Source organism: Balaenoptera physalus, assembly GCF_965194825.1.
Source record: "Balaenoptera physalus genome assembly, chromosome: 17".
Taxonomy (NCBI): Eukaryota; Metazoa; Chordata; class Mammalia; order Artiodactyla; family Balaenopteridae; genus Balaenoptera; species Balaenoptera physalus.
Window position 1 is genome coordinate 79,269,801 of NC_138895.1, and position 13,115 is coordinate 79,282,915.

General features: G+C 44.1%; 1 protein-coding gene across 4 annotated transcripts in view; it reads left to right on the top strand.

The window, feature by feature from the left end:
* Positions 1 to 13,115, top strand: part of KHDRBS3 (KH RNA binding domain containing, signal transduction associated 3) — a 166,715-nt gene that overhangs the window by 152,703 nt on the left and 897 nt on the right. The window contains exons 8-10 of one of the 4 annotated variants that reach the window (XR_014255694.1): positions 1,505 to 1,563; positions 3,384 to 3,533; positions 4,937 to 4,993. Coding sequence is in view for 3 of the 4 variants with exons in the window: in XM_082433852.1 (XP_082289978.1) it covers positions 1,505 to 1,563; positions 3,384 to 3,475 (151 nt within the window). In the remaining variant the exon portion in view is untranslated. Of the gene's footprint in view, positions 1 to 1,504; positions 1,564 to 3,383; positions 4,010 to 4,936; positions 4,994 to 7,087; positions 7,105 to 13,115 lie in introns of those variants that run through there. The other 3 variants (XM_082433854.1, XM_082433853.1, XM_082433852.1) reach the window with 3 other exon arrangements.

Consider the following 13,115-nt stretch of genomic DNA (forward strand, 5'->3'; position numbering starts at 1 on the left):
TGCTCTCTGAGGAGGCGGCAGTTGGGCTAACGAGTGGGTGGGAGGCGCTTGGAAGGAGAGGGAAGAGGAACATTTCTGGCAGAAGGAGGAGCCATCCCCACAGGCTGGAGGCAAAAGGGCACGTAGCTCCCCGTCTCGGACCCTTTCTCTCATAGGACTTGCCTCCTGGGCTGTAGTCAGTGGAGTTGATGATTAGCCTCTGGTGATATTTACCCGAGAAACCAAAGGTGGGAGGAGAGGACCAGGTGTGGGTTTCGCCGGTTGTGTCCCCTGTATGTTCCCTGTGAGATTTTAGGCTGGCGTCCCAGCTGTTGTGATCTGCGGTATCCTTGTCTGTACGATGGGCACGGCAGCCCTGCTTTCTTACCTCAGGAGCTGAGGTGACGACTGCTCGTGGGGTCTCGGAGCTCATGGATTTTATTATTCCCTCCGTGGCTCCCTAGGGTGTTAGACAGACAGCTGAGCTGGGTCATTTTCCAGTTTGATTAAAGTTTCTTACTTGATTGCATCACGTTAGAATAATGAGAATGTTCATTTCCAGGACAATCCAAGATAACAGATTCAGGATGATTGTTTCCCTACAAAATTAAGAAGAGTGGGAAAGGGGAAAGCAGGAGAGAGTGCGTGAAAGCCCTCCCCAGATACTCAGAATAGCATTAGAAACTGGATTATACCCGCCGTGGTCGAGTCATCCAGATTTTCCACAAATCCGTTCCGGTAAAAGGTTATGCCTAATTCACATACTTCGTGTGTGTGTAGCCTGTTTTGCATCATCTACAGAATGGCCGTGGTGACAGACCCCCTCCCTCCCGGTGTCTCAGGGATGTTGTGCCTTGGAATACAGCTGTGCCTGTGCTTTGGAAAGATTCCTGGCCTCTGTCCTCACAGACTTGGCCAGGGCTGGTGACTGGACCGCAGGGGCCTTTCCCACCCCGGTCACACACGGTCCTGCTGGGCAGCCACTCCCGATGGGAACGGGATGGTGCTGGGGAAGTAAAGTGTTTCAGCCCGTAACGTTGTTACTTTATTGTAAAGTGAACTGCCCACGGGTCACACAGCATCGAGTTGTCTGGTCCATAGGTTTGTGCCTTCCGTGAACTTTGCATCGGTTGGAAAGAAGCCGTGGCTGTCCTTCCTCCTGTCCCCTGTCCCTCACACGAGCCCAGCCCAGGTTCCGGGTGCACAGGCTGTGATTGTCCGCCGCACACGTGTCTCCTCAGGCCACGCGTCCTTCCAGGACAGGGGCTCTGCATCCCTCAGGCGCCATCACGCACTCCCTGTGGACCGGCCAATGGCTGCGGTTACGGTGGCAGACACATTTACTGTGAATGAAAGTCGGGGGCCACAGAGGGGCCTGTGATCATTCTAAGGCCTCTTTCTTCTCTGTGGGAATTCCTTTCAGTGTTTATCCCTGCCCTTTATTAGTTATCTTTAAGTTTTAGAAGTCAGTTTGTCCTAACTATGTTTTCGTCTTTCTCTGCTTGTTTTCTTTTGTTCTATACAGTGGTGCTGATTACTATGATTATGGACACGGACTCAGTGAAGAGACTTACGATTCCTACGGTGAGTAAATGGCCAGAGTGGAACCATAAATAGAAAGGTCATAGAAACAGCTTAAAGATCTTAACTCAGGGGAAATTCATACAGACCGAAATTGAGACAGCAGCTCCCTCTCGGTTCATCTGTTCTTATCTAGCTATTTTCAGAAGCTCCTTAAGGTTTAAATTTAATATTTAAAGAGGACTAAAGACTTGCAGAAGATTACAGGAATTCAGATTCTAAACTTAGATTTTCTGTTTGGGATGATTGCCATGTGCTGATTTTCTCACTATTGAATAGTTTGCCAAACTGCAGACCCTTGATAGAATGGGTCTCTTTGAAGTGTCTTTGCTTCTTGACAGTAAAGAAAATGAAGCAGTTGAGACTACAGCCCAACAGTGATTCCACCACCCCCATCTTTATATTTTAATTTATTCGCAATCTCAAATCCTCTAAAAACATTACGGTGGGAATCATTCCGTAAAGGTTACGGAAGCACTGAGCCAGGAAGGAGATGCACGGCTCTCTCAGGCTTACAGGGAGACATCGAAACCCCACTTATTTCAGTGGGAGCTGGCCAAGATGCTGGGGAACCCATGTCCAGAGTCTCACTGTGCAGAAGGACGACAAGTTTAATTAAAAGAATTGGCGGCAGCAACTTAATGATACTAAGAAGCTCCTTTGCCACGGGGCAGAGATCAGAGAATGAGAAGCTTCACTCAGTTGCAAAGCTCTGATGAATGCCTCGTGCCCAGTGCAAGTGAATCAGGATTCTCGTTAAATGGATGTTATGACATTTCTCTGAACATAACTGAAAAACCATTTTCCAGTGTTCCTTTTGAAGTACATTTTGTTGTATCACCTGCCCAAGCCTTGATGACCGCACCTTGGTTTTTTTGTTGTTGTTGTTATTCGTAACAGCCGCTTAAGAGAAATACCTTGGCTTGCTGAATGCTGTCTACTTAAATTGATGCAAGTTAGCTTGAGGGAATGATGTTGATTGCATGTTTGTATCAAAGAAGAGGTCATTTTCAGCGTTTTTTCCTTCACAGCTTTTTAAAATTGGTCTCTGTGGACGCGTGGCTTTTAAATCGCTGTGTGTTGCAGCACGGATGTTAACTGTTTGTTGTCAAAGACCCGCAGATCACTCACTGATGGCCCAGAGATGGGGGTGATTGAATGTCCCTCTGTTGCAAATAACATCATTCGGTATGGATTTAGTATTAGGATGAAAGCAATTTGACATTATGTCATTGAGATTATTTCATATCCAGGAAGTATTTTTGAGGCATAACTCTCCACCGAATACAACTTTCATTTACTCTTTCTTTGAAGGACCTGTGAAGGATGAGGCCGCATTTCCCCCTCCCAAGCTGCCCGTTTCCATTTTGCGCTCCAGTTTTCTCTCCTTTTGCCTTCACAAATTTTTATCTGTGTTTTCTTTGCTTTTGAAGAAGAAATCCAAGTGACCCTTTTCCCATTCTCTTTCCCATCCATAGATGTCTTCACGTTTAGCAAGAGGCAGTTCAATTTGCTGCTTGAGTTTGTGAGCATTTGTTAAATGAGTGTCCGAAAGGAAGTTCCTGCGAAGTTGGTAGCCATTTAAGATACAAAAATTATTTGTCTTCCCAGGCTGGTAGGTTTTGCTAGTGAGAGGACCATTTTCCATTGTGTTCGTAATTTTTTTTTTAAAGCACATTCCCTTGGGTTGTTTTAGGACCTCGGGGGATACATACCTTCAGTACGGCATCTACCACTGGTTCAGGGCTAAGTTAGATTCTGAAAAATGAAGCCAGTGGGATCCCTGGCAGTGGTCTAACTGTGATTCATCTGACTGACTTTAGGGCAAGAGGAGTGGACTAACTCAAGACACAAGGCACCCTCGGCGAGGACAGCAAAGGGCGTCTACAGAGACCAGCCGTACGGCAGATACTGACTGTACTGTCTGACGTTGTGACATAGCCAGGCTCCGCCAGTCCTGCATACTGTTCAAAGTAATTGTTTTCTATGAACAATCCCTCTTTAAATAGATCAAAATGCTTAACACCTGAATGGATGGAATTTAAAATTACTTTGTTGAAACATCAACCTGGGCAGGAAAAAAAAAAAAAAGACATGTAAAATTTTGTTATTTCCAGTCTGTATATGAAAAAATAGGTCATCAAAAGGAAAAAAAATAACTTTGATTAACTAGTGTTAAACAAAAAAGATAGGTTTACTAAATATGTTAATCCATCCTTTTAACATAAGCCTCACCTTTCATTTTAAAGGTTTCCATAGAAATTTAGTTATTTTATCTTTCAGCCATATGCTAGTTGTTTTTTTTTTTCTCTTGCCAACATGCGTAAAAAGGGAAGCCGATTACAAGTGCAAATAATGTGGTATTCTTTTGTAACTCAAGTCTTGAAATGTTCTGTAGTGTTAAGCAAAGTCTCCTCTTGCTTGATACTAAATAAACTTTTGAAAGAAATTTTGTGTGTGTGAGCTAACAATTTCATGTCTCTCTTATTTAAAAAGGCCTTCATAAATAGTCGTAAACAGGGAAAGGATTCATTTAACAACGCTTGTCAAAAAAGGGTCACACTAAACATTGTACAACTTATTTAAAACATGGTATAAAATTAAATGTACCATTATATACTCACCGTAGATTTAAATGCTGTTTAAAGAGTCCAAGTGGTATCAAGCTGCTTGAGTGGCACGTTAAAAACTACGCAAAACCAAATCTTGTTTAAAAACTGGTTTTAAAATAACTACTGATTTTCTGAAAAAGATGTGATCAGTTTTCATCTTGTTGAGCGTTTTTTCACTAGTGCAACTTTGGATTTTTTATGAGAATTTTGGTACCTTAATGAACACCTCGCTCCATGCTGGAAGCAATAAGCACAAAGCTTTTAAAGACATTCTGACTTGACTAATTGAGGTCGCACTCGCCAAGGCTGAGGATGTGTAACCCTTAAACGGTCTTCATTTTCAAAGGTAAATAAATCAAATAAGATTTTAATCTCACTTAATTTATCTTAATATAACTAATAAAACCAGGGAGGTTACAACTTAGCAAGTTTCATTATCCATTTTAGAAAGGTTTTAAGATCACCTAAATTCTCATTTTAAAAAGTTTAATTTGTTTTAGTAATCTAAAAAGCCTTAGTTTAGTCAGCTTAATTGGGGCCAATTATTCCCTATTAAACAAATGTAAAACCTCATAACTAGTTGTTTGTAATACATTCTTTGGTTAGTAATTGAGGGCACTTCTTAAAACTGACAAATATTTAATAAAGTTTTTCTTTAATCATTTGGCTAAGTTTTTTTAAATTGTAGATTATGTAAAATGTTTAATTTTTATTTCCTGAGGGGCTTCCTTCTCTTTGAGTAAAAAGGTCTTTTCTTTTGTTAGGAAATGTTGGCCGTCTTGGAAAGTGAAAGGAAGGTTGTGTCCGTCCAGCAGACACAGGTGAGTGCCTTTGTTCCAGTCATTTGATGTGCTTCTCTGAAGTCGCGTGGAACATTTCCCACACTGTTCCCACCACCAGCACTAGTGACTGTGGCTAACTAACTTCCTGAATGTAAGCAAGTCAGACCCAGGGAGCTCTGCGTAAGCTGCAGAGGTGGGAGGCTCGGCCATCACACTGTGTAAGTAACTCCATTACTTTCCTCGGTAAAAATGTAACAGGCTAGTCGGTAGCATGATAAATTTTTCAAAAGTATCAAGTGAAAAAGCAGTTTACTGCTAGCGATACTATCGTCCCAATTTTATTTTTAGACTGTATATATTCTCTCTATATATATTCATAGGCAAAATATTACGTGGATATGCTAGAAATTTTTTTTTAAACATCTTTAAAATGAAGTATAATTGCTTTACAATGGTGTGTTAGTTTCTGCTTTATAACAAAGTGAATCAGTTATACATATACATATGTTCCCATATCTCTTCCCTCTTGCATCTCCCTCCCTCCCACCCTCCCTATCCCACCCCTCTAGGTGGTCACAAATCACCGAGCTGATCTCCCTGTGCTATGCGGCTGCTTCCCACTAGCTATCTATTTTACATTTGGTAGTGTATATATGTCCATGCCACTCTCTCACCCTGTCACATCTCACCCCTCCCCCTCCCCATATCCTCAAGTCCATTCTCTAGTAGGTCTGTGTGTCTTTATTCCCGTCTTGCCACTAGGCTCTTCATGACCTTTTTTTTTTTTTTTCCTTAGATTCCATATGTATGTGTTAGATTACTGTATTTGTTTTTCTCTTTCTGACTTACTTCACTCTGTATGACAGACTCTAACTCCATCCACCTCATTACAAATACCTCCATTTCATTTCTTTTAATGGCTGAGTAATATTCCATTGTAAATAGAGCTGCAGTGAACATTTTGGTACATGACTCTTTTTGAATTATGCCCAGTAGTGGGATTGCTGGGTCGTATGGTAGTTCTATTTTTAGTTTTTTAAGGAACCTCCATACTGTTCTCCATAGTGGCTGTATCAATTTACATTCCCACCAACAGTGCAAGAGTGTTCCCTTTTCTCCACACCCTCTCCAGCATTTATTGTTTCTAGATTTTTTGATGATGGCCATTCTGACCGGTGTGAGATGATACCTCATTGTAGTTTTGATTTGCATTTCTCTAATGATTAATGATGTTGAGCATCCTTTCATGTGTCTGTTGGCCATCTGTATATCTTCTTTGGAGAAATGTCTATTTAGGTCTTCTGCCCATTTTTGGATTGGGTTGTTTGTTTTTTTGTTATTGAGCTGCAGGAGCTGCTTGTATGCTGGAAATTTTTGACCGTCATCGTCTTCAGCTTGTGAAAGTGTGATTTTTGTGTGTGTCCTTTTCTACTTTGAGTTTTGCAAAACAAATTATTGCTTTTAATAAGATAAATATGATAAGGTGTATTTTATAAAATTGTTTCATAAAATTTTAAAAATAGGGATCTGTGAAGGAAAGGTGTCCTTAATTAGGTCTCACTTTTTAGATATTCTTGTTTTTTCCTACACCATCAGAAACACTGCTTAGGGCCCGACATTCCAGAGACTCTTACTTAAGAGTGTGTGTATCTGAGCCCTGCCCCTCACTGGGTGACGCTGGCCAAGACCCGCTTTGAGGACCTCGCTCACCTCTCGCAGTTGTTCTGAGCATTAGGTGAGGCGGTGTTGTGAGAGTGTTGTGTAACCCGGAAGGTGATAACAATAATGCAGTTTAATTGTTGGAGTTGAACGTGCATGTTTCGTACGACGGGGAAATAGATGAGCTTTTGGTTTTCCTTAATCACCAAAATTAACCTAAAATAATTAAATTACTCTTAGGAAGAAAATAGTTCTCTTCACTCTCATAAATCAAAATAAGTGTTCTGGTTTTTTTTGTTTCTTTTTTGTTTGTTTGTTTTTTGGGGTTTGGTTTTTTTTTTTTTTGGTGCTTCTCTTCTTGTACAGAAAGGGAATGTGATATATAACATATTTTTTTGATTCGCGATGTTATATTGAAATTTTTTCACTATTTTCTTTAATAAGTAATTTTTTTTTTTTTTTTTTTTTTTTTAGGAATTGGCATATTGAATAGTAAGTGTAGGTTTCTTTAATCAGAAATTATGGACAGGTCCCTGGAGGGTTAATCCCCAGATAGTCTTCAGAGCTAATTCATAGGACTTGTTCAATTTTATGTTTATTTTCATTTTATTAGAGAATCCACAGCTCCATTACACTGCAAAAAGGGGTTGTGAGCCAGAAAGGTCAGGAACCACCAGGAATGCTCTTGGACAGGAGTTCTTCTGCTTGGCTTTCTAGGGCTTCCCTTATTCGGCAAATACTCTTCTGAACCTCATTTCTCCCTGTTTCAATAGGAGGACTTGCAGACAAGCAGTCTTCTCCTGTCCCTAACCGCACACTGCATCCTTCCCAGATCTTTCCCCTGGCCTTTGTCTACCCCCTTGGGATTCGTTTATCTTCTCATTTGACAACGTTTACTGAGCGCGAGTTCTTCCCCAGACACAGAGGAGGCACCAGGAACACAAAGATCTATAGGACGTGGACCTTACGCTCAAGTAGTTCAGCATGGATGGAGTTGGTAGATGACACACCAGCACTTGCTGCCCCTGGGCCTTTGCCCCTAGAAACCATGCCTATCCTTCAGGACTCGGCCCCACACCCTCCCTTCCGTGTCTTCAGCAGTGAAACCACAATCCCTCCGTGCTCTCTGAAATAGTGTGCTTAGTTTATACTCCTTCATTGTAGTATTGATACCATATGACTTAGATTGGTTATAAGTTGCCATTATGACCAAGCCTGTGCTTAATCACTTTCTATAAATGATTTCATTGAACCTTCACAATGATAAGGAGGTGAGTGTCATCTCCATTTTACAGAGGAATATGCTTAGGCTTCAAGAGGTGAGATCACTGTGTCGGATCCCAGGCCCTATGACTGGTAGAGCCAATTTTGGACCATCCACTCTGATCCAGAGTCTTTGTCCTAACCGTGCTGTTGCACTGTCCCCTCTCTGGGCTAGCACTCGCTCTCCCATGAGATTAAAGGCTCCTTGAGGGCAGGGGCTAATTTATATGTCGCCTTGTATTCCTAGAAGTAAGCCTCACAACACTGAGTGTTGGCAGACGTTGTGACTGATAACCAGCCCCTCTGTCTCTGTCCCACCCTGCCCCAGATTCCTCCCTGGAGAGGTTCTTTGGCTGTAGTTAGGTTCTGAATCTTGCTTTGTTCAAGATATTGCAAGTTGAATAAGTATCAGCGTTCATGCAGACACGTTGGCTGAGCACCTGCTATGCTGCAGGCAGTGGAGACGCAGTGGTGACAACAGTCTGCTGGGGAAGTGGGCCAGGCAGGCGCCAGTGACTGGACGACGACAGACGTAGCGTGGGAGAGACATGGACACCAGGCGGGGTGGCAGAGATGGGACGGGTGCCAGCAGGGCTGTAAGGACCAGTAGAAGGCAGCCACGTAGGGAAGGTCTTCTTGGAAGCAGTCGTACCCAGCTCTGTCATTTACCAGCTTTGTTACTTAACCTTACTGAACTTCAGTCTAAACTGCAGTTTCCCCATCCATACAATGGACACAATAGTGAAATCTACCTCAGTATAGCTGTGAGGATGAGAAGCATGCCTGGCACAAACCTAGGTACGTGCTCTTGCTTGTTGCTTTATGCAGATATTTGGATTATAAGAAAACACAGTTATCTAGGAAATTTCGATTATTTAGGTAATTAGAGAAAGCTGTAGATGATGCTGTCTGTGTGGGCAAGGGGCCACGTAATGAAGGATCTTGCAAGTCCTGCTAAGAAGCTTAAATATGGTGAGCCCACGTTGAAATGTAATAAATATCCTCTTCACCCTTGAGCTGGCCCTGCTGCATCCCCCTAGGCAGAGATGGTGCCTTTTTCAGCCTGTGTTCCAGCAGGAACTTTGTACAGACCTCTGTTTGCACTGGTTATTGATCTGATAGCCAGATGGTGAGAGCCTTAAAAAACGGGGGCCTAACCTTTCCATCCTTTTGTTCCATCTCTTAGCACAGGATTTGGCAGCCGAAAGCGTTGAGCAAGACAGTGAATATGGAAGAATGACACTGTCGGTGTGATCAGTATGATTCGTAATAGGCAGTGTTAGGAATGGTTAGGAATAGTTCACAGAGACCCAAAAAAAGGAAGAAAAAAAATCACTCATGTAAATAGTAATAGTCTAACTCAAAATTAGACAGTGACTCTAGTCACTGTGTACAGAGAGACAGGTCCCAGAATTTTTTTTTTTTTAATTTTATTTATTTATTTATTTATTTTTGGCTGTGTTGGGTCTTTGTTTCTGTGCGAGGGCTTTCTCTAGTTGAGGCAAGTGGGGGCCACTCTTCATTGCGGTGCACGGGCCTCTCGCAATCACGGCCGCTCTTGTTGCGGAGCACAGGCTCCAGACACGCAGGCTCAGTAATTGTGGCTCACGGGCCTAGTTGCTCCGCGGCATGTGGGATCTTCCCAGACCAGGGTTCGAACCCGTGTCCCCTGCATTGGCAGGCAGATTCTCAACCACTGCGCCACCAGGGAAGCCCCAGGTCCCAGAATTTTTAAAACAGATGATTTGAAGAAAAAAATTAAAATGTAGTCAAAAATCTAATTAACCAAGTTAAGCCGCTTTACAGGTTATATGTGATAAGTATACATAATAAAGTTAGTTATTTTATATGCAAATCATATCTATTATTTATAGTGATGTACTATTTATATTGATTTATATTGTAGGAATAGAAAAGAAAAAATCCATCATTATGTTTAAAATAACAAAATCTACTTTATGCTTGATTCTGTTTCCATCTTTGAGGAAGGTTGTGGAACATTTTAAAATCTGAATTCCATCCTCCCCTTATCTAATGGAAAATCCTTTCCAATTGAAGTTGATTCTGAATGGGATTCTTATTCCAGGAATCTGGTTATCTTTCAGGGATCAGCACCGACTGCTGTACCTGTTTTTCTTGTCTTAGCGTGCGTCCTTCCGTGGCTCCCAGCGCACCATCCTGGCCCGGCCCGCCCCTCCAGCTGCTCCCCCAACCCGCCGTACCGCTCTCAGCCTTGCTCTGCTCCAGCCTTGCTCTCGAATACCCTTCACGGTGCTTTGATATCTGTGCCATTCTCTGCCTGACATCACATTTCCTTACTCTTCTCCCCAGCTCTCGATATAGCTGGTCAGTACTGGTCTGTCCAACTTCGGAGTGAGACTTGAAGCATCACCTCGCTCAGGAAGTCTTCCTTGGCCCAGTGTCTCCACATCTCCCTGGGTGCAGAATCCCTACTGGAGGGCCCTCATCTGCAAAATGGGGTCCTACGATTGACTGTTTACTCTCCTCTCCATCCCTCCCCCCCACCCCGAATGTGAACATCTTCAGTGCAGGTACCATGGCTTAGCACAGCCGTCGTGTATGTGATGAGTGAAATGAACAAGGTGACCTGGTGTCTCCTGGTACGGGACGGTGGATTAGGACTTCACTGGCCTCATCGGGTCAAGTTAGAGTCATTCTTCCACTGGAAGAGAATTTACCAGGTTGTTAAACATTGCCATTCGCATATGCACGTATGTAAGAGCTCACCCGAGCACCACGGCAAGATCCACGCCTTTCCTCACCTCCCCACGTCTGCTCCCCGCCACACTTCCTAGCGCCCAACAGGCTCTCAGAACAAGGAGGTGGGACAGATGAGCAGACGCCGCCGTGACGTGGGGCCGGAGGTGCCCTCCTGAAGCCGGATCTCTGCTCACTTGTTGACATGTTTGTCTTTCTCTCTAGTGGCGTCACTTCAGGTTCTTTAAAGACAGAACCACGTCTCATTTGACTTTCCGTCCAGATCCCAGCGAGGTGCCTGGCGCAAAGCGGGGACTGACAGTGCTCATTGAGGGGCGAATGACTGAATGGATTAATGAGCAAACGACGCTGTAATTCTTAAAATACTGACACTGAGCCCTTCTCACTGTTAGTTTGGTTTATCAGTGGAAATGAGATAATTGACTTCGGTAACCATTGGCTTTTTCAGTGGAAAAGGAGAAGTTGGAAAACAAAAACATGCCCTTTGTTTAGTAGGTGATAACATGTGCTCGGTACAAAATCCAAAACTTCGGAAAAAGGGAACAATGAAAAGTTGGTCTTAATTCCCACCCCTGCCCTCAAACACCCAGAGGCAGCTGTTGGTCTTGGTGTTTTTTTTTTGTTTTTTGTTTTTTTTCCAGAGATAGAAAAACATGTGCTTTGCTTCTGCACAGACTAATGATTACTGTTTTTAACATAGAGAACAGTACACTGTTTTATACCTGCCTTGTTTCAATTTAGAGTATATCTTTGAGTTCATTTTCTATCATTTTAAATTATAAAGGTATGTTTTTCTTTTTATTGGCTGAATAATATTTATATGAACGCACCATAATTTCAACAACTGTTGACATGTAGTTTTGCTTCCAGTATCTTGCATTCATTAAAGACAGTGCTAGAAAGCATAGCCCTTCATCTCTGTTCTTGTGCACGTTCGCATACATCTGTAGAATAAGTTTCTAAGGTAGATTTATTGAGTCATTACATTTTCTTAGAGTTCTTACTATATTGCTCCCCGTAGAGGTAATGGTGTATCTTAATATGCTCTTCTGAAGGAAGCTTGAACCCTCAGTGCTATACTCTCCATCACCGTGTACAACTGTTGGCACCTGCGGCCACACGGAAAACTCACCCGCGCAGAGTGGGTTCACAGTGGCCTTTCCTTCCCACGGAGGTGGGCACGTGGTGGGCTGGATCCCCGTGTGAGTGAGTGAGTGAGGACAGCTCTGGGCGCGGCTGTGTCCTACAGGGATGGTGAAAGACCACCTTTCTTCGGGCTCCCGCTGGTCTCCTCTCACTTCTGGAGCCTCCTTTCACGAGCCGATGGATTCTAAGGCCGACCTGCAGCGGCAGGCCCTGTGCTCAGCACTGTGGACACACCCGGGGAAGGGGAGGCCTCCGCTTTTAAGGGGCCCACAGTCTCTCTGAGGAAGCCGGCCCCCAGCTGGCCCTTCCATCCGCCATATCTTTGCCCACCTTCTCCTCTTCTCTGGGTATCCAGAGCCTGCCGGTTCCTCAAGATCTTCTCTCTCTCCTTCTGCCCAAAGAACCCTTGTCTCTCTTCACTCTGAGAGTACTGGCCAGTAGCACCCAAGTGGCGAACCCCTAATTCTGATCTGCTGATTGACGTGTGGGTTGTCCTGCAGTCCCGGGGAGTCCTCGAGGGTCAGGAGCAAGTCCGTCATGTGTAATTTAAGAGCACGCAGTCATCAAGCCATTCAAGAAATAGGCACTGATGAATTAAACAGTACCCTAATGAATAGATGCACTGTATTAGCTGTTTCCTTTTTTTAAGTATTAGCCTTTAAAATGACTGTCTGTGTCTGGTTCGTCCTGGCACACCGGTGCCGCATGCGGGGGCCAAGGCGCACTGTCCCTGGCACCGCGAGCGGTCATGACAGGCGAGGTGAAGGCAGAGGGTGCAGCGGCACAGGTCACGAGCTCTGGCCGAGGAAGGGCGAGGAGGGAAAGGCTTCACAGAGGAGGAGAAACCTGAAGCGGGGTTTACAGTTAAGTTCAAATCTTGAAGCAGACACGGGAGGATGAGATGTCAGAGTTGCCAGGCTGGTGCAGGTCAGGGGAGGAAGGGAGGGTCCTCGTGTGTCTGGGGACGAGTAAGCAGTTGCTGGGAACTAAGGGGCAGGTGCCGGTGGGCGGTGGGGGGGGAGGCGGGAGGGGTGGGCAGGGCTGGGTCACGTCACAGGGAGCCTCGGGGACGGTCCCCCCCCCCCCACGCACCTGTGACAAGAGCAGTGAGGAGCAAGCGTGGCGAAGGCGCGTCTTCCCTTGTGATTAGATTCTGTTCTGTGTTTTGTTTCCTTCTGGTTGCCGCTTGGGTTTTGAAACAACAGTTTTGTTGTAATTAGCACGTTGAAATATATTGTTTGGTGTTAGTTAGTAAATAAAGTTTTGTCTAAATATACCTGAAAGCTGAGTCTCTTCTCAGGTGGCAGGAAGGCAAGGGCAGTGCCAGTGTGCATCCACAGGAAGTCACTGCACG